General features: G+C 40.3%; 1 protein-coding gene across 12 annotated transcripts in view; it reads left to right on the top strand.

Moving 5' to 3' along the window:
* The window catches only part of meis2a (Meis homeobox 2a), a 121,609-nt gene that overhangs the window by 12,658 nt on the left and 83,333 nt on the right, over positions 1–25,618 (top strand). For 7 of the 12 annotated variants that reach the window (XM_068039397.1, XM_068039396.1, XM_068039394.1 and 4 more), the window contains one exon: positions 1,787–1,904. In XM_068039397.1, coding sequence (XP_067895498.1) covers positions 1,787–1,904 — 118 coding nt within the window. Of the gene's footprint in view, positions 1–1,786; positions 1,905–21,569; positions 21,621–25,618 lie in introns of all 12 variants that reach the window. The other 5 variants (XM_068039395.1, XM_068039392.1, XM_068039391.1 and 2 more) reach the window with 1 other exon arrangement.

Here is a 25,618-nt window from a genome sequence, read left to right as displayed (position 1 = left end):
CTATTTGTTAATGCTGGGAATTACTACATGTGAAGTATACACCCTTCGATTATATGCTGTACATAGTAGCAAGGCAACTATTGCTACCGTGTATCATAGCAAATGGGAACAGAATGCTTATTGGTGGTAAAAGTACAGCACAAACTGATGTGTGGAGTTACCTGTTCTGAAATTAGTATTTCCTGTTAAAAGAAGTAGAACTCTTTTTCTTTCCCTTCTATCCAGTAACCTAATCAAAGAAAATAACTATGTTAATGGCAAAAAATTATGATGGGTTTTTGCTGATATTTGCCATGGAACATAGAAACGGTGTTACTGGGTAATTAATGTAATTTTTACATCTGCGATAAGGAGCTGTAGCAATGGACAACTTAAAGGAGCTTGTAGCGCATAAAATTAACCTCACTTTGTGTGTCCTTTAAAGCATCATCTAGGTGAACATGTTGCATTTGTCTTGTTTCTATAGGAAGGTTCTAGCTCTGTGTTGTTACTGGACCAAATTCATGCAGAGCTATTGTTTCTGCTCTTTTTCATTTAATTCTTTTAGCTCTTTATCTGATTACCATCCGGCAAACAGCTGACGCTAAGAGGCTGCAGCGGGCTGAAGAGCCCCTGCCTACTGTTTACCTTCAGCTTGAAGCTATTTGAGTGGTTTCCTAGCTTAGAGATAAAAAGGGACACTCGCAGGCACCAACCCAGAAGCCAAGCAGAGGTTGCTGCATCTCTGAATTTCTCTGTGGCCCTGCTTTTATTTTAAAGGCTGTACCAATTTGTTGCTGCGATAGTGCTGAGCTGTGTCCAGTCAACATTCATCCTTTGCAAATTCATCTGGTTTATATTTCTACCATCGACTGCACAATGGTAAAATTGTTGATTTGTGAAGATTTGACTGTTCTTTTCCTGTTATTCCTTTGGTGCTCTTCATACCTCTAACAGTGTCTTACTTTCTTAAAAATTTTAAATGTTTACATTTTTATCATTTGAATTGTTTTGCTGTTTTATTTTAAATTTCTACCCCAATTTTGTTATTAGCTGATACAGTTCTACACATTGGGGTGCCTCACAAGCCAAACTGTCTGGTTGGCAACGATGATAGTGTGCAGGTGTCGAGTATTACAAATCTAGCCCAAAGGCTGATCTGTTTCACGTGCCCCTTTTCTTTTTTTTTCTCTCTGTGAGAGGAAATTCCATCTCTTCCCTGCCTTCATGTGGTGCTGATAAAGCCCTTCCTGTACAGTAGAAATCCTGTTTTCCTTTAAGTAGCGGCAGGGTATTGGGAACGATCAGGAAAGGGGAGGGGGACCAGGAGGAGAATACATTCTGCATTGCAGCAACAAGCTGTAACTTTCAGTCTTAAGTATTTATCCGTTTGACAACAAACTTTATAACTTTCTTTCTCAAAGGAGAAAAGAACAGCAGTAAAGCAAGTAAAAGTAAATATGTAAGTGCTTTCACTGTAGACCTGAAAGTAGCCATGTCTTTTAATGCAATAGTAAAAACTTCATGACTTATGGTTAATTTTTATAATAGAAGATTGGCATAAGACAGTTGTTTACGAAGATTGGACCTTAAAGGCCTGTCTACTTTCAGCACAGGACTCATTTTAATATTGTTTAAACAACTGTTGCTAAGCATCTAGGAAGACATTGAGAAAACAAATGCCATTTGGAAATGATCTGCTTCTCTTTTTTTTGTTAATTTATTTCCTTCATTTGTTTCTGTGTTCTTCACTCGGTTTGGGAATACTAACTGGAAAAATCCTCTGGGGCATGGATCCTCGTATCAGAATCCATCATCTTGGAATCGAGACCACGATGATGCGACGTCGACGCACTCTGCTGGCACACCAGGACCCTCCAGCGGGGGCCATGCTTCCCAAAGTGGGGACAACAGCAGTGAGCAAGGTAAGAAGTTAATTCTCTCCTCACTCAAAGTAGGCATGACTAAACAAACCCCACCTTCCCCCGATCTGGCTGCATGTGTCATAAAGCAAACATCAGTATCAGAGGGTGGGTGCATAATCACAGAAAAGCTGTCAGTGAAAACAACTTTTTTTTTCAAGTCAGTGACATAAGTTGCATGAAGAAAATGATATTGAAATTAATATGAATACATCGTTAATAGGTTAAGTAGCAAATGCTGCTACAGATTTTTGTCTTTTAATATGAATAATGATTTTTTCTGAACCATATATGTAAACCATTCAGGTGATGGAGGTCACAGCATACTATATATTTTGTGACATCCACTTTTCAGAGAAGCAGAGTTGTTTGCTTTTGCTCTGTGAGTAGTGACTATAGTTTGTTACATGAATTATTGTGGTATTAGGGTAATGCCATTGTGATGTAGAAACTAATGAGTGCTGGACAACCGTAGCACTATTATAAATTAAAACCATGGTTTTAATTGAATTCAGTCTGAAAGCTGGAACAAAAAAAATCCTATCTGGCTGGTATTTATGGGTGCTATACATTTGTTTTGTCTGTTATTTCTGAAGATCCTGAAAACCCAATCTTTGAGAAGTATTGATTATTTTACATGCATAAGTTCAAGTGACCTGCAATCTGCTGAGCACTTATTGACTGTCTTCTGGGCTGAGTGCAGTGCTTTTCATAGATGCCACAGATCATATTTTAACATGGAAAGCTAGTGAATGTCACTTATCAAAGACAGTGTTTTTTTAAAGTTAACTGCAGTTTTTTTAATAGGTTAAAAATAATGGAGACAACAGAGAGTGAGGCTGATTAAATGGTGAAATGAGGCCATCTTCCACAGAGCTGTTTTGAGAGGCTTGGGTTTGACCTTCTGCTTTGCTCAGGAGCCTGATGCTTCATTTTTCACATTCTTGCAATTACGTTAACGCTTGAAGCATTTTGACTCCAAGTCTGCTTGCAACACCAGGCATAACTCAACACTGTGAGTTTTTACCCTTATGCAGTTTCATTAACAGGTCGCTCGGGTCCCAGCTGAAATTCAAAACTGTCTGGTTGCAGTGCGTTTGCTGAGTTATGGTGGCAAAATACAGGCTGGTCCATAGAGGAGGTGGCCTGGGGCGGCGGGAGTGGAGGGGAGATAGGGTGGTGTTGGGGGTGCTTTACTACCTGCGTTTGTGTATGTCTGTGCGCATGTGTGTGTAATCAACTGCTTATGTTCAGAGGTGTTCAGCTTTAAAAATCAAGATATTTCCTCAAAACTCTGCAAAGTTTCTTTTTAAAAATGTATTTTTTAAGGCAAAGTCAACATCAGAGTTTTTGTGCCTATTTGAACAATACCTTAAATATAGACTACCCCCATTGTCGGTGTGACTCAGAGATAAAAGAATATATGTCAGCTTAAAAGCAGGAATAGGTTTAAAAAGTACTGCATGTGTAACTTATTTGAGAGTCAAAGCAGAACAAAAGTTTTGGACTAACTAATATTGGTTCAATTGTTACAAAACTATTTTGAATCACTCTAACCATACTGGATTCAAATATAAACAAGTCATATAAAAGCTTGTCAAATTCTGTGGAATACTTGTGTTGCTGTAATCATTTGGATTCCCATGACTTTTATTTCACAGAATGCAGTTTTTATACTATGAGCTTGAGGGCAAAAAGTGACACAGATTGAGTGATCAATAGTTATCAAGTTCAAGACTACTTAAAAAGAAGTCAAAAAGCACCAATTTTAAATATAAAAAAGTTATACATTTAGTGCTGGCTTTATATTTCTCTACACATGTGGGAGTTTCTGTAGTCAGATGTGTGGAATAATACATGGGCTACTGTTTCATATTTATTTCAAAACATTTTTAATGCAAGACATAAATCACATTATTCCCACAAGGCATTTGCAATATCATGGAGCTCCAGCACGGAGCACCTTCATTCAAAGTTAGATACAGTGCGAAATTCATGATAACCACAAAAGTATTGAACATGCATAACATTTTGGCATTGTAGAACAATGTGTACATGATTCACATCTGTTTATTCTATCATTACTCTTTCTTGAGACATTCAGGGCCATGTAATCTTCTCCATGTAAGTTTTAATGAAAAAAGTGGTAGTGAACAAATGGGGAAGCAAGTCTGGTATCAAGGATATAGGCAAAAAAAATTGAATTCTACATGTTTCTTTCAAATGCTGTCCCCCACCCCTACTGCCAGATAAGGTAAATCTTGACTATTTCCATTAAAAATGATGCATCTTAATTAATTTAGGTACACTTTTTATTTCACAATTCATAAACTTTTAATGTAAGAAAATTGGGGCAAAAAGAATGGTATTTGGTCTTATCCATTTTCAACAGCTTAATCCATTCACAGAGCTGTTTTCTTTCAGTTAACCCTCTCCCAGTTCAAAAGTGCATTCTTCGACTCTAACTCCCATGTCTTCAATTTTTTTATATTCATTCATGGTTGCTGGCAAGGCCAGTATTTATTGCCCATCCCTAACTGCCTTGAGAAGGTAATGGTGAGATGCCTTCTTGAACCAGTGTAGTCCATGTGATGTAGATACACCAACAGTGCTGTTAGGAAGGGAGATCCAGGATTTTGACCAAGCGACAGTGAAGGAACAGCGATATAGTTCCAAGTCCGGATGGCGTGTTCAGAGACACATTTCCCCTTTGAGGCGGGCAGAGGCAGAAGCACTCCCTTCTCTCCTCCCCCCACCACCTCCAATTCCTTCTCACTTGTCATTCTCAGCTCCTGCTCCAACAGAACACTGTCACTGTGCCCTTGTGGCACTGGCTGTGGGTTGGAAATTCTTGATTGGCATTAGAATCAGCAAAAATTATTGTCAAAGTCAAGATGGTTTGCCCACAGCTTGAATCATGGAGTTTGCTTCTAGAGGGCTGAGGACTATCAGTGAGAGGAGCATCAGGAAGCTGGGTTACAGCAATCAGCCAGTCAGGTTTCATGGATCAGCTGTTGCAGCTGATGAATCAAATGAAAGTTGCACAGATTTGCATGCAGTGCATATACTTGTCCATGTCGTCAACTGGTAGGAAACGGGTTCCAAGTTGTCTATTTTTACCTCCACTCTGAGTCTTGCGCCCACACTAACATGCATTTTACACAAATTAGTGGAAGTGTTTGCTTGAACCCTCATTAAAAGACTAGTCATGAGAAACCAGCAAAAGTGCATAGTATTGGAAGAGGAGAACAGAAACAAAAATAGTGTTTTTGAATTTTTGCCTCACTGAAACTCTGCTTTTAAGCATCAGTGGGGTAGCAACATGGTGACCTATTTTTAGAACATCGCTGTCAACATACCATTGAGGGTCCACCAGTTCCAATTTTTGGGCAACTCTTGATTTAGGCAGTCAGTGTTCCTGCCCAAAGTATGAGCATCCATACTGGTGCTGGAGACACGTGTAGGGAGGGCTTAACTGCTGCGTCCATTGAGGTGACTCAGAATCCATAAATGACTTCAGAGTGTCGATGCCATGTGCCAGAACCCCACACAAGTCGGTAGTGGACTACTCCACGCTCTCCAATCTACTGCAGAAGCTCCCTGGCAAGGGTCCAATGCATTGGACAACTGATGGTACACAGAAAGCATCCTTCCTCTAAAGGTTGCACTGGTGAACTCTGCATCTGGGTCCTCTTCAGCAGAGCTATGGTGCATCTTACCTTCCAGTGAGCTGTTACTGGGCCATCGTTTCCACCTGCACTTGCTTCTGCCCACTGGTGCTCGGTAAATCAGTATCTGTAGTATATAGGATGCTGATTTGCTGCTTCAAAGGGTGACAGCACCTCCTCAGGAAGATTCTCCACCTTGTGTGCTGCAGCAAAGCCTAAGGTGTCTGATGGACTTTGAAAAAGGGGATATAGGACAAGGATTAGCAGGTAGTGGAAAACATAAGGAATCGCAGATGAGTGACAGTGCAGTGCACCCCCAGGTTTTCATGCTGACTGAGCGAGCTAAAGAAACAAGTATAAAGAAAGAAGAAAGGGAATACCCTTTTCATGAATGGCCTCCAGCATTGCCGTGTCCAATGCTACATGTTCCGTCTTTCTGCAAATTACTGGACCAAATTATTACAAATGTTAGAATGAATTATCTTGAAAAATCATTAAATATTTGAATAGAACAGTACTTTTATCCCAAAATGGGCAAACATGCCAATGATAATGTTACAACCAAGGTGGGAGGAGTGCACTGTCATTTCTAGTTCCACTTCTCCACAGGTCACAACATATATTTAAATGTTTACCCAGTTAATGATATGGTCACTCATTGACTCAATTTTTATCCCAGAATAAAATACACCAGCCAGGTTTCTTTAATAAACAACAAAATTATCAGTTCATTATTATTAAACAAGACTTAATCAATAACGAAGCAAAGCATTAACACAGAGATTGAAATAGGAAAATTCCCTTTTTACCTTAGCCCCTCTTTCTCTGTCACTCTCACACACACACACACCTGTTAAGTGAAAAATAGAGATTTTCTCTTTACAGCTCTTACAAAAAAGACAAAAAGAATACTTTGGCCAAATACTTGCTAATTCTTGAAGAAAAAAAGAGAAGACATGGAAAGATGTCAGTTGTCATTTTTTTGGTTTGGCATCCTAAATATGTGTAGATGGCTGTCACTGGGATCTTTCGAGAACAGTTCTTTCAGGCGATGTTGATGGCAGGTTTTCCAGGCAAAATGCGGCATCAGGGCTTTCTGGCAGACATTTTATGAAAAATGCAGCATCAGTTTCTCTCTTTCTTACACTTTCTCTCAGGAAGTTCTCAAAGAGATGGAAGAGGGTGCTGATGGTGACTGCTCTCTTGGCTGGTTTTCTCCAACATACTGTCCAAAGCGAAACCAGAACAATATCTCAAGAGTCAAGCCTCCTGACCTCTCTAAATCTTGACTTGTCACTTCTCTGTAAAGATCTCCCCCAAGTCAAAAAGTCGATGCTGGGTATTTATCTGAAGACAGGTGACTTCAAGTAAGGGTTACTTACAAACCAAGGCCCTCAGTGTCCTTTCAATGACCCCAGTGAAAGAACATCCATGGAATCCTTTTCAGTTTTCCCAAATAAAACAACGTCCATAATTCTAAAATACATGAGTCCTCAAAAAAATGCTTAACAAAAAAGATAGAAACATCGTCATAACACCTCTATCCTTGGAGGATTTTCAAATGCATTTCATTGTAAAGAGTGGGAAAGAAACAGAAGATGAAAAATATTTTCATACATATTTACACACTCATACTAATTCACTCTTTAGCTGTAGCTAATACAGTTCTGCTTTGTACCATCTCTGCACTCAGATAACTCAAAGCAAAGTTTAATCTTAGACAAAGCTTTCGCAATCACATTATTTTGCCCCATGATGTGGATAATCTTCAAGTGATAAGGTTGCAATAGTAAACTCGGAATAGTTCGGCATTCTGGTTTTTTCCAAAAAGGCTAGGGGGTTATGATCTGTATAGTAGTCGCGGTGGACACAGACTTCAAAATGCTTAACAGCTGGTAATAAGCCCAGGGTTTCTTTTTCCACTGTTGAATAATTTTTTTGGTGCCGATTTAGCTTTTTGGAAAAGTATCCCACTGGCCTTCCTATGCCCAATTCATCGTCTTGTAACAGGACTGCACTGACCCCCAGGTCACCAGCATCAATTGCTAACTTGATGCGCTTCGTGAAATTTGGAGCAGCCAACACTGGGTCATTAATCAAAATGGCTTTCAGCCTCTCAAAAGATGCTTGGCACTCCCCTGACCAACCTACCTTGCTTTTCTTTTTCTGTAGCATATCAGTCAGTGGAGTAGCTATAGTACTAAAATTCGTTACAAACGTGCAGTAGAAACTACACATCCCCAAGAACCTCTTGATTTCTTGCTTAGTCTTAGGGGTAGGGAGCTCCACCAATGCTTGTACTTTTGCTGTTCTTGACAACACTTGTCCTTCCCCTACTATATGACAGAGGTAGTTACTCTCACTTTTGGAAATTCACTTTTGGCAAGGTTTTTCACTAAATCAGCTGATTGTAGTTTTCTAAACAGAGCTTCTAGTTGTTCCAACTGGTCCTTCCAAGTGTCACTGTATACCAGCACATCGTCAAGGTAAAACACACAGTTAGGAATACTGGCTACCACTTGGTTCATTAGTCTCTGAAAAGTGGCTCGGCATTTTTAGCCCAAATGGCATCACTCAGCATTGGAAAAGACCGTCTGGTGTGACAAAGGCTGATATTTCTTTAGCTCGGGGTGTTAAAGGAATTTGCCAGTATCCCTTTAACAAACCTATTTTTGTAAGAAACGTTGCACTGCCCACTCTATCAATACAGTCTTCCAAGAAAGGAATTGGGTAGGACTCTGCCTTTGTTACTGCATTAACCTTTCTGTAGTCTATGCAGAATCTACTTGAACCATCAGGTTCAATAGGCAATGACACCACTGGGGAACTCCAGCAGCTTTGACTGGGTTCAATTAGGTGGTTTTCCAGTATGTAGTTGGATTTCTGCTTTTACCTGGGCCTGTTTCTCTAGACTTAAGCGATAAGGATGCTGTTTTATAGGAAAGGATTCCCCTATATGCACATGTGTGGCTAAGGTTGTACATCCTGGCGTATCTCTGCAGACTCTTTTAAATGCTGTGAGTAGCCTTGTTCGGTCTTCTCGTAGTTCTGCATCTTAATAGGAAAGTATCGTGTCCAATCTCCCTAACAATTCAGTATCAGCGAACCAGATAGGGGTTTCAATTTGAGAATTGTCTAGGGCCTTCTTCTACCTCATTCTCATTATTCTTTTCATCCTTCACTGTCCCTACTACCTGACATACCTGTGCTTGCTTATCCTTCTCCCAACAATGATATTGTTTCAACATATTGATATGACACAGCCGATTCTTTTTCCGGCGATCTGGGGTGTCAATCAAATAATTTACCTTACCAATTTTTTGGACCAGTTTATATGGATCACTGAACCGTGCTTTCAGCGGTTCACCCTGTAAAGGCAGTAATACTAACGTCTTATCCCCTGGTTGAAATATTTGGGTCCTGGCATGCTTGTCTGCCTATTTCTTCATCATTGTTTGGGAAGGTTTAAGGTGTTCCTAAGCTACTTTGCAGACTCTTGTGAGCCGTTTCCAGAACACGGATGCATAATCTAACACAGAAAATTTGTCCCTCTGTTCTAAAAACATTTCTTTAATTAGTTTTAGAGGAAATCTTATCTCATGTCCATAAACTAATTCAAAAGGACTAAAACCAGTAGACTCATTAGGTGAATCCCTCGTGGCAAAAAAAAGAAATTCTAGCCCTTTATCCCAATCATGGGAATATTCATGACAGTATGCCCTGATCATCGTTTTGAGGGTCTGATGGTACTTTCTAAAGCCCCTTGTGTCTGTGAGTGGTATGCTGAAGACTTCAAATGTTTTATACCCAAATTACCCATAACTTCCTGAAAAATGTTAAGACATAAAATTGGAACCTTGATCTGACTGAGACTCTTATCGGTAATCCATATCTCATGAAGAAATGGGTTAACTTCTCTACCACTACCTTAGCAGAAATTGTTCTCAAGGGAATGGCCTCTGGGAACCGAGTGGCCATATCCATGATAGTGAGTATATATTGGTGTCCCGCTTTTTTTTGGTAAAGGTTCTACACTGTCTACCAATACTCTCCTAAATAGTTCCCCAAAACTGGTATGGGATAAAAATAAATAAAAACAAGAAATGCTGGAACCACTCAGTAGGTCTGGCAGCATCTGTGGAAAGAGAAGCAGAGTTAACGTTTCGGGTCAGTGACCCTTCTTCGGAATTAGAAATGCTGGTTTTATGGCAGGTTGCAGTTTTCCCACAATCTGGCACTTTGGGCACGTTTTACAAAACTGCACCACGTCCTTGGAAAGACCAGTCCGGTAAAAATATCGACTTATACGTGATTGGGTTTTCTGGATCCTCACATGTCCCGCTATAGGAATTTCATGGGCTATCCTTAATATTTCCCGGCAATACTTGGGTGGTCCCACTATCTGGTGAACAACTGTCCATGCTTCGTCCGCAGGTCTGTGAGGAGGCCTCCACTTTCTCATAAGAATCCTATTTTTAATATAGTAGCCTTCCAGAACTCCCTTTGCCTCAGCTTCCATTAGAGCTGATTGTACCACTTTATTTAACTCTGGATCAGCTTACTGAACCTTAATCAGAGAACATTTATTGAACATTTCCTTTGGATTGTCCAAATCCCCGAAGAAAGTTTTAGATGTTTGACTATCTGACTGTATTGCCAATTTTACCTCTGACAATGGAACTTGTTTAGCCATTGCTCGGGTCACTCCACAGGTAGGAAAAATTTCTGGAACCTTTTTCTGCAACTGTTCTATCTCTTTGACTTCACTTGGTCTTTCCGTGACTACTGGAGAAGCTGCTACCTTCGCTCTGGCCAAATCATTCCCCAGGAATAGGTCAACTCTGTCTCAGGCAAACTATGGACAACTCCTACAGTTACTGTTCCAGACATTAGGTCACACTCTGGGTACACCCGAAACAAAGGTATGGGTATATACTCCCCACCAATACCATTCACTAAAACCTTGGCATTCAGTGCGCTCTCTGGTGGAAAAGTTATGCCTTTTCCCAGCAGAAGAGTTTGGGTGGCTCCTGTATCCCTAAGTATAACTATAGGTTTACCTGCCTCACTTGAGGGATAAGGAGTTACTTTTCCTTTTGACAAGAATTCCCTGTAACTCTCGGGTATCTTCACTTCCCCCGCACTCATAGCCATTTTTGTACTTGGCCTTACAGCTGCAGTCAGAGCTACAGCCTGATCTGTCATACTCTCAGTCAGGGCCCCTTTCCCGGCATTGGCCTTGTGCACCCCAATAAGTCCAATGGGTTTACCCCGCAACTTCCAGTGCTCTGCACGAAGGTGTCCCACCTTGTGGCAATGCTAACACCTGAGGTTTGTGGACCTCACTTCCAAGCTCAGCATCTTTTTTTCTGGCCTGAGGAGGATATCCTGGGGCATTCCCAGCTGTCTCCTTCTTTTCCCCAGCTACTTACCTTCATTTACCCTCTCACCTTCTAACCTTCACTGCTTTGGGGAGATGATGGACAAAGGGTTTGGGCTTATAAGCAAGCTAATAATCATCAGCAATTTCCGCTGCCGGTCTGGCTGTTGAAACCTTCTGGTTCTCTCCATGGGTTTGTACTAACGGAGGGCATGAATTTATAAATTCTTCCAGGAGAATTAGTTCCCGAAGGTTCTCATACGTGGCCTCTACCTTTAGTGCCCGCATCCAACGATCAAAATTAAGTTGCTTTACTCTCTCAAATTCTATATAAATCTGCCCAGACTGTCTCTGGAGGTTCTCAAATTTATGCCAGTAAGCTACAGGGACCAACTCATAAGTGGCGAGAATAGCCATTTTTGCCATCTCATAATCTGCAGAAGCCTCCTCAGAAAGCATGCATAAACTTCATGAGCTCTGCCCATCAACCTGCTTTGCATAAGCAGCGTCCCGCTTTCCATCGGCCACTTCATCTGTCTGGCTATCTTTTTTTTAAAATGAAAAATGCCTCTACATCCCTTTCCTCAAATTTCGGGAAGGCTTGTACAAATTTAAATAGCCAGCTGTCCACTAGGTCCTGGGCTGTATTCAGATTTTTCCTCACCAGAACTTTCACTGGAGTCATGACCACCCCTTTGTCTTAGTTCCATTTAAAAAAAAAATCAAATTCCTTTCCTTCTCTTTCACTTTCTCTTTGAAATTCAAACTAAAGTTTTTGCAATTCTATTACTTTTTCTTTTTCATTGTCATGTTCAAGCTGTCTCATCTGTAACTGAATTTTAGCTAATTCAACTACACTACCCTCTGGTTTGCCTTTTTCTTCTTCAAATTGCAAATGCTGAGCTATTACTGCAATTATGTCTGCTTTCTTAGCTCCTGGTTTTAGCTCTAATGCCAACAGGTCTGCCAAATCCTTTAGCCTAGTCTTGGTTAAATTTCTCAAATCACTCAGGGATACATCCTCTTTCCCCAGAAAGGTCATAGCAACTAACAAAGACATTCTGGTAGTGTAGACTTTACTGTATGGCACAAGAACCCTTTTTTTTTTACTTTTCCTCTTTTTAATTATTATTACCCACTTATAATTGTACGTCATCAGTGTTAAGTTATCCCGCACAGAGCCCTCAATTATATGTTACAATCAAGGTGGGATGAGTGCACTGCCTTTTCTAGTTCCACTTCTCCACAGGTTACAACATATATTTAAATGTTTACCCAGTTACCGATACGGTCAATCATAGACTCAATTTTTATCCCAGAATAAAATACACCAACCAGGTTTCTTTAATAAACAACAAAATTATCAGTTTATTATAAAACAAGACTTAATCAGTAATGAAGCAAAGCATTAACACACAGATTGAAACAGGAAAGTTCCCTTTTTATCTTAGCCCCTTTCTCTCACACAAACACACACACACCGGTTAACTGAAAAATAGAGATTTTCTCTTTAGAGTTCTGTTACAAAAAAGGCAAAAAAGAATACTTTGGCCAAATACTTGCTAATTCTTGAAGAAAAAAAGAGAAGATATGGAAAGATGTCAGTTGCCTCTTTTTTGGTTTGGCGTCTCAAATACGTATAGACGACTGTCACTGGGATATTCTAGAACACGTCTTTCAAGCAACGTTGAAGATCAGTTTGGCAGGTTTTCCAGGTGAAATGCGACATCAGGGGTTTCTGGCAGGCCTTTCAGGGGAAATGCAGCATCAGTTTCTCTATTCCTTACACTTGATTCTCAGGAAGTTCTCAAAGAGGTGGAAGAGGGTGCTGATGGTGACTGCTCTCCTGGCTGGTTTTCTCCAATTGCCTTCAAAACAGTTTACACTCAAACAAACTGTCCAAAGTGAAACCAAAACAATATTTCAAGAGTCAAGTCTCCTGACCTCTATAAATCTTGACCTGTCATTTCTCTGTGAATATCTCCCCCAAGTCAAAAAGCCCCTGCTGGGTATTTATCTGAAGACAGGTTACTTCCAGTAAGCGTTGTTTACAAACCAAGTCCCCTCAGTTTCCTTTCAATGACCCCAGTGAAAAAAACATCCATGGAATCCTTTTCAGTTTTCCCAAATAAAACAACGTCCATAATTCTAAAATACATGAGTCCTCAAAAAAACCTAACATAAAATATAGAAGCAACATCATAACAATAGTGTTGGATATATTTTAATAGTTCTCTTTTCAAGTATTTGAAAGGAATATTGATAACTACACTGTACAACCATCAATGTCATTTTAATAATCAATAAATATTTATCTTAAATCGACTGCATGTAACTCAGCAAGTGCGTTGAACATAACGGTGATTTCAAGTGCAGTAAGACAACTGAACAGACATGATGGAGAATTCGTGAAAAATGGGTACATGTAACTCCAAAACAAAAGTGTAGGATTGCTTGCCATGCCATATAGTAGGAGATTCCTGATACCATCTGTGCAATAGGTTCACTGTGCAAGAGGTTAATTGTCCTTTGCCATGTGGTGACCACTGTTCATTGCAAACAGGTGGCTCTCTATTGGCACAGAGTCCCCGTCCTGTGCAGTTCAGTCCCTCACCTTCCATTCAGGGCCAAAACAATGTGTAATAGGTTGATTGTACCTGGGAATATAATCATAGCTTTGCAAAAAAATCAGATTCTATATAGACCGAGAAATATCTGAGATTAAAAAGTCAAATCCATTCTATTTTTTCCCTTTTCGCATCTGAGCAGCTGTAAATTATCAGATATGTATGCATTCTGAGTCTATATTATTCACTAAAAACATTTTCAAGTGCTTATTATCTCTAATTAAAAATTATTTCCTGACAACTGGCATAATCAACTTTGTTTTTTTATTATTATATGATATACTAAGAATACTAAGTTAATAAGACAGTAGGAAAGTACATATTAACACTATCTATTTCAAGATAGTAAAAATGGTACTTGAACACTAACAGATGTCAAACTTTGTTACAGATGCAAAATGGTCCTAAAATGCTGGATGCTTCTGAGCTGCAAACACAATCTGCAAAATTCCCTGACCAAATAACAGTTAAACTGTGAATAAGCTGTGTTTATTCATAGCAGGCTGCCTTCAACTCAGATCCACTTTAGTAGCAGAATATTATATTCTGAATTTCATGGTATAATGGTCCTGAGTATTAAAACATTTCTATTATTCAAGTTAATTTGAACAATGTTATGAGTGATATGTTAGTTTTTTTATTTAAAAGTTGGCATGACTATTTTTCCATTATCAACATTATCCATATCACTTACTGAACAACTATAACATTCAATTAGTGAGGACTTTTTAAATACATCAGATCCTATTGATTCCTTATGCACAGTACTGGGAAAAGTGCTTAGCAAAATGCAGAGTAGAGAGGCTCACTATATCTGCAATGTTATGTTGCACCATTTGTGGTTCTATCATTTGTACTTGCTCAGTTATAAATGGTGCAAATAAAATTACAGTAAAATATATTTGCAATTACTATGTCATAAGCAGTTCAAGATGTGGCTCCATCTGATTTACTTTAAATTTTAAAAATGAACATCACCCTTCTAATTAGTCTCCTGAGATTACCTTCTCCTTAAAAGCTTAAGGATCCCAACACCATTGATCAGATAATAGTAAACTCATGACATTCGCAACTGTACATTTGAAGTTATTAAACAACTATAACATGTACATCACTAGGCCATCGAGTTTTCTGTGATTGACAAGTGCTGTCTGAGGAACAGCTTCTCTTTAAACTGCAAGAACCAGAAACGTCCTTTTTATAACATTGAGCCTTGAGGGTAAATCAGCACTTTCTACATGTTCATGAAGCTGTTGTGTGAAAATTATGTGCATTCTGCAATTGGACAAACAAAATATTTGTCATTTATACCAATTAAAATTTCAGTATAGGTGCTTGAGAAATGTTAAAAAGGATTGTTACGGATGGATTCTGATAGCTTAATTTCTTTTAGTCCTGTAACGGATTCATATTGCCCACCATTTTGATGTGGATCCACTAAAGCCGTTTAAATAAATTAAAATTTTAGTCATGAAATGAGGAAATCTGGCTATTAATGTTAAAATTAGTTTACATCAGTTTCCTTTTTAGGACAACTCTCCAGAACCAGGTGCTTTATTACTTTAAAAAGGAGTCATTCTTAATTTTCTTTTTTAAGTTCAGTATTTGAACACCTAAGACCTTAATCAAATGAAGCACAGCACAGATATTTTAGATAGCTGTGGTCTGGTTTAGTAAAATCTTTTCATGTTTACTTTCGTGATGAGCACGCTACAGCGACAGAAAAAGATTAATTCATTATATCGGAGTCTGGTTAGCTGTTGCCCCTACGTCCCAAGTTCAGTATGACAATTTAGAATCGAGATACTTAGCCAAAATATATGATAAAAAGAGCTAGTTAATCATTAGCTATGCATGGGAGAGCAACTGATGTTGACAGGAATGCTTTAAGATTATTGTAAAGGGATATTTCTTAAAATTCATTTTTGTTGGGCCTTTTTGTACATTTTGCAGCAATTGAGTAATCCTTGTACTGAGAATTGGCAGAAAGTGGTGTAAAGCAGAGTCTGTCATGCGAAGGAAAGATAATCCAGTTTATCAACTATCACATGTTAAAATGATCTGTTCTATTGAAGGTTCATTTTAGATACACTCGGGCAATAAGATTTTCCATAGTTCTAACAGAGCTGTAATTAATCCTAAATGCTGCCTCCTCATGGGAACAAGAAACATTTTACATTTGCTACTATTTTATAAGTTCCTTTCTCAAATTCATGTATTATTGATCAAACTTACAAGTGAATAAGGTAGTGTTGGCATGAGGATTTCCAGGATAATGAGTTAGATTGAGAATTTCCATGCAACTGCCTCTACTGCTGTGTCCTTTTCCTCTCCTGCCACCCTGCTTCCCAACTCCTAACCTTTCCCCAGTCTTCCACCTACTCTAGCCCTAAATCCCATCACTCTGCATACCCTTTCTTCATTCATTTCACCCATGAGACTCACCTCTTGTCTCCCTGATCCCCTCCCAATTCACTTTCTGGCTCCCGTGAGATGACACAAGTGCCCGGAGAAAGAAAATATCATTTTAACACCACTGGCATTGCCCCCTACCAATCAAAAAAAACTTTCTGGCCCTACATTTTCTGCAACATTCAGCCTATCTCTAACTTCCATTCCCATTCTAAGGTTCTCAAACACATCATTGTCTCTCAGCTTTAGACCCAACTCTTTCAAATTTCTCTGCTTGTACCTCTCCAGTCTTGCTTGCAACCTGTTAATAGCACCAAGATGGCCTTTGCCACAGTTGCAAATGATTCATTCTGTGACTGTCACCGTAGTCCTCCTTGTCCTCCTTGAACCCTCTACAGTAGAGGTATGATGGACCATGGCACCCTCCTCCATCGTCTGTCCTGTGTTGTCAAGCTGTATGGAACTGCTGGGCTGTATTTTGTTCCCAGCCCAACGTCGGGTTCTGTTGGGGTGGTGGGTGGGGGGGGTGGTGGGGGGTGGAAAACTGGAGCAGCAGTGGCTGCCATGGAACCCAATGCTGAGATTGTTGGGCCTGATCTTCCCAGTGGTGGGGAAGCTCCATGACAGCCCCTCCACCACTCTGCAACGGGATCCGACTTAGCATATTTAAATAATATATTTGCATGAATTAAAATACAAACCGCAGCGATCTTACCTTCAGTTCATGATCCTCAGCGTGATGAGCGGCACTCGCACACCTCTTTCCCGTCCAGGGAAAGCTGGTGCCACTGCGGTGGGGAAGGGGTGAACGCTGCAGTCCGATGGGTATTGGGGGTGGGGGGGAAGGGGGGAACTCTGCACTCTGCACTCTGATGGGTATGGAGGGAAGGGGCGAACGCTGCAGTCCGATGGGTATTAGGGGTGGGGGGGAAGGGGTGAACTTTGCACTCTGATGGGTGGGGGTGGGGGAAGGGGTGAACTGTGTGTTATGGTGTACTGTTTGCAGGGCTGGCAACCTTTTAAAAATAGCGCCAGTACCTGCTCCTTCAACAGGTGATGCCGTGAATGCATTGCCGAGGCCGCCCCCACCACATGATTGGGGGACGGCCACCATTTCTGTGTAAAATGGCCTCACACCACGTAATCACGGCGTGGTGGCATGGGTCCTGTGGGGGACGACCACCTTGTTCCACAAATACAAAATCCAGCCAGCTGTTACAGGATTCCATTCTGATCTATCCAAAAGCAGTTAGTGCATCTCCAGTGATAATTTCTCTTCCCGCTCCAAATTGTCACCTTTTTGAAACCTCAAAGCATCTGCTTGTGGTCCCCTCCTGTTGTTCCTCTACAAACTGCCCATTAGTGCTGCCATCAGCAGACATGGGGACAATTACCATAAGTGCTACCCACCTCTACCTAGGCCCTGCCTTTCTCAACCCAGCTGCATCACTCGTTCATAATGTCATGGGTGAGCCACACTTTCTTCAGCTAAACAGCAGAAAAACTGAAGCTATTATTCTCAGCCCCTACCATAAAGTCATAGTCTGTTCCTTTACCACTGATTGGCCACAGAGGGGGTTACACTCACTGATGGAGAAGCAGCACTGTTTGAAATTTAGTCATTCTACTCAACCCTGAACTCAGTTTCAGGCCCCACATCCTGTCCATTACCTAGCGTGCTTATTTCCACTTGTGCAACATGACACGCTGCTGCCCCACCTCACCTTCTCCACTGCTGAAAGCCTGATCAATGCTTTTATCATCTCTAAACTCAATTATTACAATGCCCTCCTTCCTGGCCTCCCATCCGCCACAGAATTCAACTTGCTAAATAATGGAAAAATTTACACAATAGTGCCACAAAAATATACCGACAGGAAGTACGGTGTAGTAGGTAGGAAGCACATAAAATTTTTAATATAGTTCTTAGTGTTGTCAATCAATCACAGTTAACTTCTGTGATTAACACGTTACATTTTATTGGCAATTAATTTTTTCATGCACATTAATGGCAGAAGTTACACATAGAAGAATTTTTTTCTGCAAAGAAAGCTCTGTTTTCCGGAGTTATTTGTCTTCCTATCAATTGGGCCAAGTGCTAACACCGACCAACTGGTTAGACAGGTGATCTACTCTCGGGTTTCAGTCAAAATCATCCTGAGGTGTATGAGAGCATGCCTATTGATGAAATAGAAACAGAAAATGCTGGAAATACTCAACAAGTCTGACAGCATCAATGGAGAGAGAAAAACAGAGTTTACTTTTCAGATCTGTGGCCAGTTCTGATGAAATGTCGACCTAAAACGTTACTTCTGTTTCTGTCTCCACAGATGCTGCTAGACCTGCTGAGTATTTCCAGCATTTTCTGTTTCTTTTTCAGATTTCCAGCATCTGCAGTATTTTGCTTTTGTATTATTTCCCCTCATTCTCTATGAGGACACACTTGGCCTTGGCATGGCACTTCCATAAGTTCATAACTGAGATTGGGAGCTTGTTTGGGCAGAGGGATTCACAACTCTGAGCCCACACTTAGCACTCCATGGTGCTTCATGCCACCTATTGTGGCAGCATGCCCCCGAGAAGGATGACCTTTTAAACATTCAGGCCATGCAAATGCGCTAATCATTTGCACCACTGTATTTGCAAAGAGCAAAGTTTCAAGGCATCACTAAAATTCACTTTTAACTCATGATGTGCTGTGAACTGATACCCCTCACTGGCAGTTGGTAGGCAGCGGATTTCATTCTTCTGGTGCTTAAAGTCTTGAATTCACAGGCTTCACCATGCTGTCAGAGAGAGGTAGCAATTGGCATGGACCAACCAGCAGTGTTTCGTGCTGACAGCGTTCTTCACCTGGTGTCCACTGACAAAAACCTGCACAGGATTGAAACTTTCTCCACTATCCTGCCTGAGGGATCCCCCAGAACACAGCAGAACAGAGCTCTTGTATCCATATGCTGATCTTCAGTGCAATCATGGCCACATGTTCAGGTGGCTCTGACTAGCGACCATATATGAGGCAGCTGACATATTAGGTAATACACTTTGCAGTGTTACAAGTAGAGAAGATTTGTATGAATGCACAAATAGGAAAACGGAGTTCTTAAGCTGAGTTGCATTGAAGCACATTTCATATTTGAAATGATAATTCTTCTATAGTTATTTTAACCATTGAAAGCCACACTAATGCCTTGAAATGCTTAAGTCATATTCACTTTGGGCCATGATAATATGAAATTAATCAAATCTTCCCGCTTTTAGAGTAATTGTTTCCCCTATTTAGTATTATAGCAAGTGTTTTGTTTTTGCCAATTTCATCTGCTCCCCTCCCCTCCCCTCCAGTAGACATCGATTCCTGTTGGGGTATGGCAGCCCCCTGCTCCCTCACAAAAGTGAGCATTCTTCATGTGTTAAATTATGCTGTCAGTCACAACTGACAAGTCCATCATAGACGGTATCATGACCAAGCCTAATCCTGCCCTCGTTCAAAGCCCACTGTCCCACCAATATTGTTATTTCTCAACTAAGATCACAAAAATAGGTTATTATCACATTGCTGTTTGTGGGAGCTTGCTGTGCATAAATTGGCTGCTACGCTTGTTCCATTTTGACAGTGACTATGCTGTAAAAGTATTTCATTGGCTGTAAAGAACATCCTCAGGTCATGAGAGGCACTATATAAATGCAGGCTCTTTCGCTCTTTTCTTTTTAAATTTCCAGTTTACATTCAAAGGAGATTTGCATTAAGCACCCCTACTACTAGCCTGATCCAGGTGAGCTATCTTGTAGTCCAAAACAAAAGGGTAGAGCTAGACTTTTTCTGCTCTGAAATTTGATAAGAGTAAATAACTGCTCACTATTCATACTTCCCCAGTTGCTCTAATAGTGCTGGGAATGTACAGAAAATGCCCATGTTCAGAATAAACAATCTATGAAACTGTGGAGGTCTACCAGTTGAAATCCATTTCAGAGTACCTCTGATCAGCGATACTGTATCATTGGTATTTCCTGATATGCAAGTTTGTATCTTAAGTAATGTATTTCACATAAAACAGAGTTCCACTTTGTGTCAAGGAGCAGGCCTTTCTAGTAAGAAAAATGGTTTGGGGGTGGGGCAGGGGGTTCTGGTGAATGCTGTGAGTGGTGACTCTGAAGAGAAGGATACTTTCATGATCCCATTAGCATAAGAGAAGTTAAATTATTCATGATGTGATCCTATGGGGAGAAGTAAAGTTAATGCATATAGTTTTTAACTCTCTTCCTCTCTACTGTGAGAATGAACTCCTGCTGCATTCACTACTCAGTCGTTTACTGAAAGCTCTAGTGGCATGTTAGAAAGCGGTGGTGCTGTGAACACTGAGATTCATCTCGCTAGTGCAGCTCTCAACAGAGACCATCTGGACGAGTTCCAAAAGGTGATTAAACAAATTGATCAGCATTAGTTGCCATGTCACATGTCCAAAACTCTGGATTAAAAGAAAAACACATCTGACTTGGGGCCAAGACTCTAACGTCATCCTTTTTGCAGTATTCAGATGGCCCATGAGCGTCTGTGCCATCTTTGTATCCGTATGGTCTGTAATCATGAACAGGTTGTGTAAATGGCCTCTCAGTAGCAGTGTCTGTTCCCATAGAACAGTGCAGTTCATATTAACTAGGTCAGCCTTGCGCTACATTAGACAGAGGGAAAAATTATTAGAATTATTCTCGCAACAGGCAAGGGGAATCTATACTGTGAGGGAAGTGTAGCTGGAATTTGTTCTGGAAGCTCAAAAGGAAATGATTTGGGTGCAGGAGATAGATTGATATGTAGACAGAAATAATTTGACAGACTCTTGCTGATAAAATACAGGAAGCCTTGGTTGTGTGTGTATATATATATATGTATATATTTATAATTTGTGAACGGCAAGCTAAATTAAGTCAAGCATGTGGCTCAGTTCTATTAAGTGATCATTCTATATAAAAGATTGGTAATGTAATATTCAAATATATATTAGAAATGTTTAGCTGCTGAGCATGAGTATTGTTGAAAGTAAAATGAAAAATGCTTTTTGGCTGCTGGAAAAAAAATATCTTGCAGTAGAGCCAGTAATTAGGAAGTAGGGCTGATACCACATTATGATACAATTAAATTTAGTACAACATGGAACTTGTGTCCCTTTAGATAACAGTTGAACGAACAGAACCTACTTCATAATTAGACTTTCCTTACACTCTAATCTTGGGCAACCTGCCTTCTAGAGTCTTGATGGGGCACCATTAGCCCTTGTTAGGGATGAGAAGGCCAATTCATTCAAGGAAACACCTGCAGGCTGATGTTAAGCCTAGCCTGACCATTCCATAGCAGTCTTTGTGGAGTGTGTATTTGGGAATTATCACTGGCAGCAAAGCCCACTGTGCCTTTTAGTTTTATTGTACAGAATAATGCAAAGTGGCAGTAAGTCAGCACATAATGCAATTTTGAGAAAATAAACTGAAGTCATTTAACAAGAAGAATGATCAGGCTAATTATTTATATTGCTAGAAAATTAACAAATAGGCTGAGTTCCAATACAATGTCTTTTTGGTTGCTTGATAGATAAATTCGGCCTTCTGCAAAGGAAAAGCCATCTTTGCCATCTGCTACTAGGTCAGTTGTTTTATACCCAATGGTGTGATATGCATGTAACAATCAAAAATAAATGTGTAGCATATTTCTAGTTATTAAAGGTGTACATATATATATCTGTGAAAAAGTTGATTGCTATTTTAAGTAAAACAAATGTCTGCTGCATGCTCTTCCTGATGATCCTTTCCATTTGACTTTTAGCTATACTTTTCTTCAAAAGTCTAAATAATATATTGATTTCAAAATGTGCTTAGTTTTGTGTTTGCATGTGTTCAGAGTGAAGAAATTGCATGCATCAATCAGAGGAGTGAATCAGGGCCACGATAAAAGCAATTAATGGCCTCATATTTACTAATTTAAAACTTTGTAATATTTGAACCGCTTTTAAATCAATGGAGGTATAAGTTTAACCTTGGCTACAGTTCTGAATTCTGATGTATCAAATGTTCACAAATGGGCAAAGTGAGAGATAGTACTTTAGACCAAAAACAAAACTTAAGATGTGAACTGTTTTATTTTCTAATTTCTATGTTGATCCCTTCTTACAATAAGAGTTTCTTCCTGTTAACCTGTCTAAACTCTTACATAGTCTTCAGTTATAATATAATTTGTGTTTTTCTTTCACTTTCAAGTTATCTCTTTTCCTGGACTCCCTTTCACTGTAACTTGACGAATGACATGAAAGCATGGTTTTCCTGCTTGAGATTACAGTTATTAGAGTCTGATTCTTACCTGGGAGGTAAACGTTCCTGATTCCCGGCAGCAGCAGAATTTTGAAAACAACTCTAAAATGAGGCAGCCTAACTGCTTATTTCACACAACTGCTGTCCCCTCCCCCTCACTCAAAGAGAACACACTGCTGAGTTGATGTGGAGCCATCCCTATGGCACAGCCAAACATAAACACATTTGACTTCAGTCCAGTTAATATGCCCAAACAATTTCTGGTTCAGTAATTTTAATGACTATGTGATGCAAGTATTTCAACAGTCTGAATGGAAGCAGATCACACACACCCCTTTCTTCTGCCTAACCTTCCAAGCTATTCAAAGGATAGGCTTTCTTCTTGAGTGTAGGGAAGAATTCTAAATTTACAGTGCTATATTGCCAAACAAAGTAACAGTAGTATAATAGTATTATCTGCACTGGCAAAAAATATTGCATTGGAATAATGTTTTCATCTTAAAGAAAATGTTTAACAAATTCACTGGTTGTTCATTTTAAATGAAAATAAAACTGGTACATTTGGAGGTCATTTGTCCAGATCAGTATGAATATAATTGGCACTCTGAAAAGATACTAAACCTAATTACATAGAACCAATAGAGTGTTGTGCTCTTGCAAATTCAGGGTTTCTACTTTGTTTGTCACTGTACAAGTCTAGGAATTTTGCTGAAAGTAATTTGGATTGGTAACATTTGTGAACGAGAAACTTGCATCTAATATGCTAGTGTGTGCAAACAGCACTGATTCAACCTCTTTTTTTATAATTGCCCTCTTTTAAATGATCTGAAAACAAATGGCAGTGTCACAACCAAGGAGTCTGTTCCTCAAAGAGCCAATGAGCTGAATTTTACAGCCCCCTGACGTCGGGGGTCGTGGTGCAGGGGTGGGGGGCAGAAAATGCCTCCGGCAGATGCTCGCCACAGGCCTCGATGCCAGGAAGGCCTGGCCTGATATTGCCAGCAGCAGCAAGGCCTTGTGGTGGTGTGTCCCCCCCCCCCCTCCCCTCCCCTCCCCACTGCCGCTCAGCAACAGAAGCCAAATCTATATATTTAAATAAATGTAAATAAATGAATTAATTACCTGCTCACCGCCACCATTCGTCCCGCTGTGATATTGGTGCCGGTGGCCAGCACTCATGTGCCTTGGGATACTGTCCGGGGATCCAAGGCGGGACACAGGTGGGGAGGGGGGAGCAGGTAAGTTTTTCAATGTGGGAGGAGTGGAGTGGCATTAGAGTGATGTGATTGGAGTAGGGGATATTGGGCAGGGGTATATATTAAAGTTTATTCACTTTGGGGGGGGGGAAGGCATGTGCACATTGCAAAGCAGGCATAGAAAGAGATGCCATGGTTTTTGTCGAGGTTCATCCCAAGCAGCTCTGTAACACAGGAGTCTGTGCTCTACGGGCTGTTCCCGGGGACGCACACCAAGATAAACGTCAACTGCTGCTGGAGGACCATCAATTTGGTGAAATATGCTCTTTGGTCTGCCCGAAACTTGCTGGTCTTCCAGTGCAAAGAGTTGTCCACGACTGAGTGTTGCAGACTGGCACATTCCAAGGTCCAGGACTACGTGCTGAGGGACGCACTAAAGCTTGGGGCAGCCCCCGCAAAGGCTTAATGGGTAGAGACCACTGTGTAAGGTCCTCCCGCCATAGTGAACTGAGGGGCTCGACCCATGGGAAACCCCTCAGGCTGTATACACCAGATATGGTTTTGCTGTAAAATATACATGGCATGTAAAATGGAATGGGAGGGTTATGAGGCAACTCACTCCTGTATTGAAGAATACTGATTTCCTTTGCACTTTCTGGAATGTCAACTTGGTACTGTTTTGTAATGTATTTTTTACAGATTTTTATGAATAAAGTATATTTTTGGGAGTAAAAATGTATTTTGGTGGGGAGAGGGCAAGGAATTGAATCTATGGTTGTTGGTGGGAGAGGGGCTAGATCAATTAATTAAATTTTTTATAAGCCATTTCCCTTTAAAGATTTAAATGTAATGATAGGGCTCGAAGCCCTTTAAAAATGGCATCAGCGCCTGCGCAAAGGCAGCTGATGCCATTGCCAGGGACGGACCACCCGCCCCCTCCACGTCATCGGGCAGGGGGGAGGAGGGGGCGATCTGCCCCAGCCATTTAAATGAGCCACCGCGTTTAATATCGCAGTGGCTCTGCGATGTGCATTCCGCACGGCGGACTGCTACTGTTTACATCAATGGCAGACATGTAAAATGCAGCCCAATTTTTTTAAAAATTATCTCCCATTCTTTTTAAGGCAGAATATATTTAATACCAAGAGAATGAGCCCAAACTTTCCTGTGTCGTAAGACAACAGCTTCAGAGGAGAAGTGTGCTGGAAGTTGTATTATTCAGTATCGATATTGGTGATGCTAACCATTACAGTACATAAGTGAACAAAATAGAAGTCTTGTACTTGCTGCAGGAGTGTGGTATTTATCGCCATATGTGTCTTTTCTGTCTTTGGATTGATAGAGGTATTCAAAATCGTGAAGGGTTTTAATAGAGTAAATAAGGAGAAACTGTTTCCAGTGGCTAAAGGGTTGGTAACCAGAGGACACAGATTTAAGGTGTTTGGCAAAAGAACGAGAGGCAACTTGAGAAAGTATTTGTTTACAGGGCATGTTGTGATCCAGAATGCACTGCCTGAAAGAGTGGTGGAAGCAGATTCAGTGGTAATTTTGAAAAGAAAATTGGATAAATAATTGAAGGGGGAAAATTTGCAGGGCTATGGCGAAGAGCAGGGGTGTGGGACTAATTGGGTAACTTTACCAAAGAGCTGGCACAACAGGCATAATGGGTGGAATGGCCTCCTTCTGTGCTGCATCATTCTGAGTATTTAGGCACAGTTTATGATACCTAGAATAGTGTATGCTCTTTGTTTTACCCAGTGAGGCATTTCGTTTTATATTTCTTTGTATGAAAAATGATGCAATTGTAATGGAAGGAAAATAAGCCTATCTATTTGGCCATCATAAAATTATTCAGTTGAAAATGAAAGTTTTTTAATAGTCTGTAAATTAGTAAGATATACCAGGTCACCACAAAATGCTGCAAATTCCTATTCTCTGTTAGCACCAGTTAAACCTGAGGTTGAAATACTTACACACCATTACACAGACGCAGTCTTTCAAACCTAACTACGGGAATTCATTCATATCTACATAAATTTTGTTGTCAATAATGGCTAATTTGTAACTTAATACAAACTTAATACAAACTTTTTGATTATGACTTACTGAGAATCACCTTTTACATATGTGAAGTAACTCC

The sequence above is a fragment of the Heterodontus francisci genome, chromosome 9 (assembly GCF_036365525.1).
Source record: "Heterodontus francisci isolate sHetFra1 chromosome 9, sHetFra1.hap1, whole genome shotgun sequence".
Lineage (NCBI taxonomy): Eukaryota > Metazoa > Chordata > Chondrichthyes > Heterodontiformes > Heterodontidae > Heterodontus > Heterodontus francisci.
The sequence above is the reverse complement of the archived record's forward strand: the minus strand, read 5'-3'. Positions and strand labels throughout refer to the sequence as shown.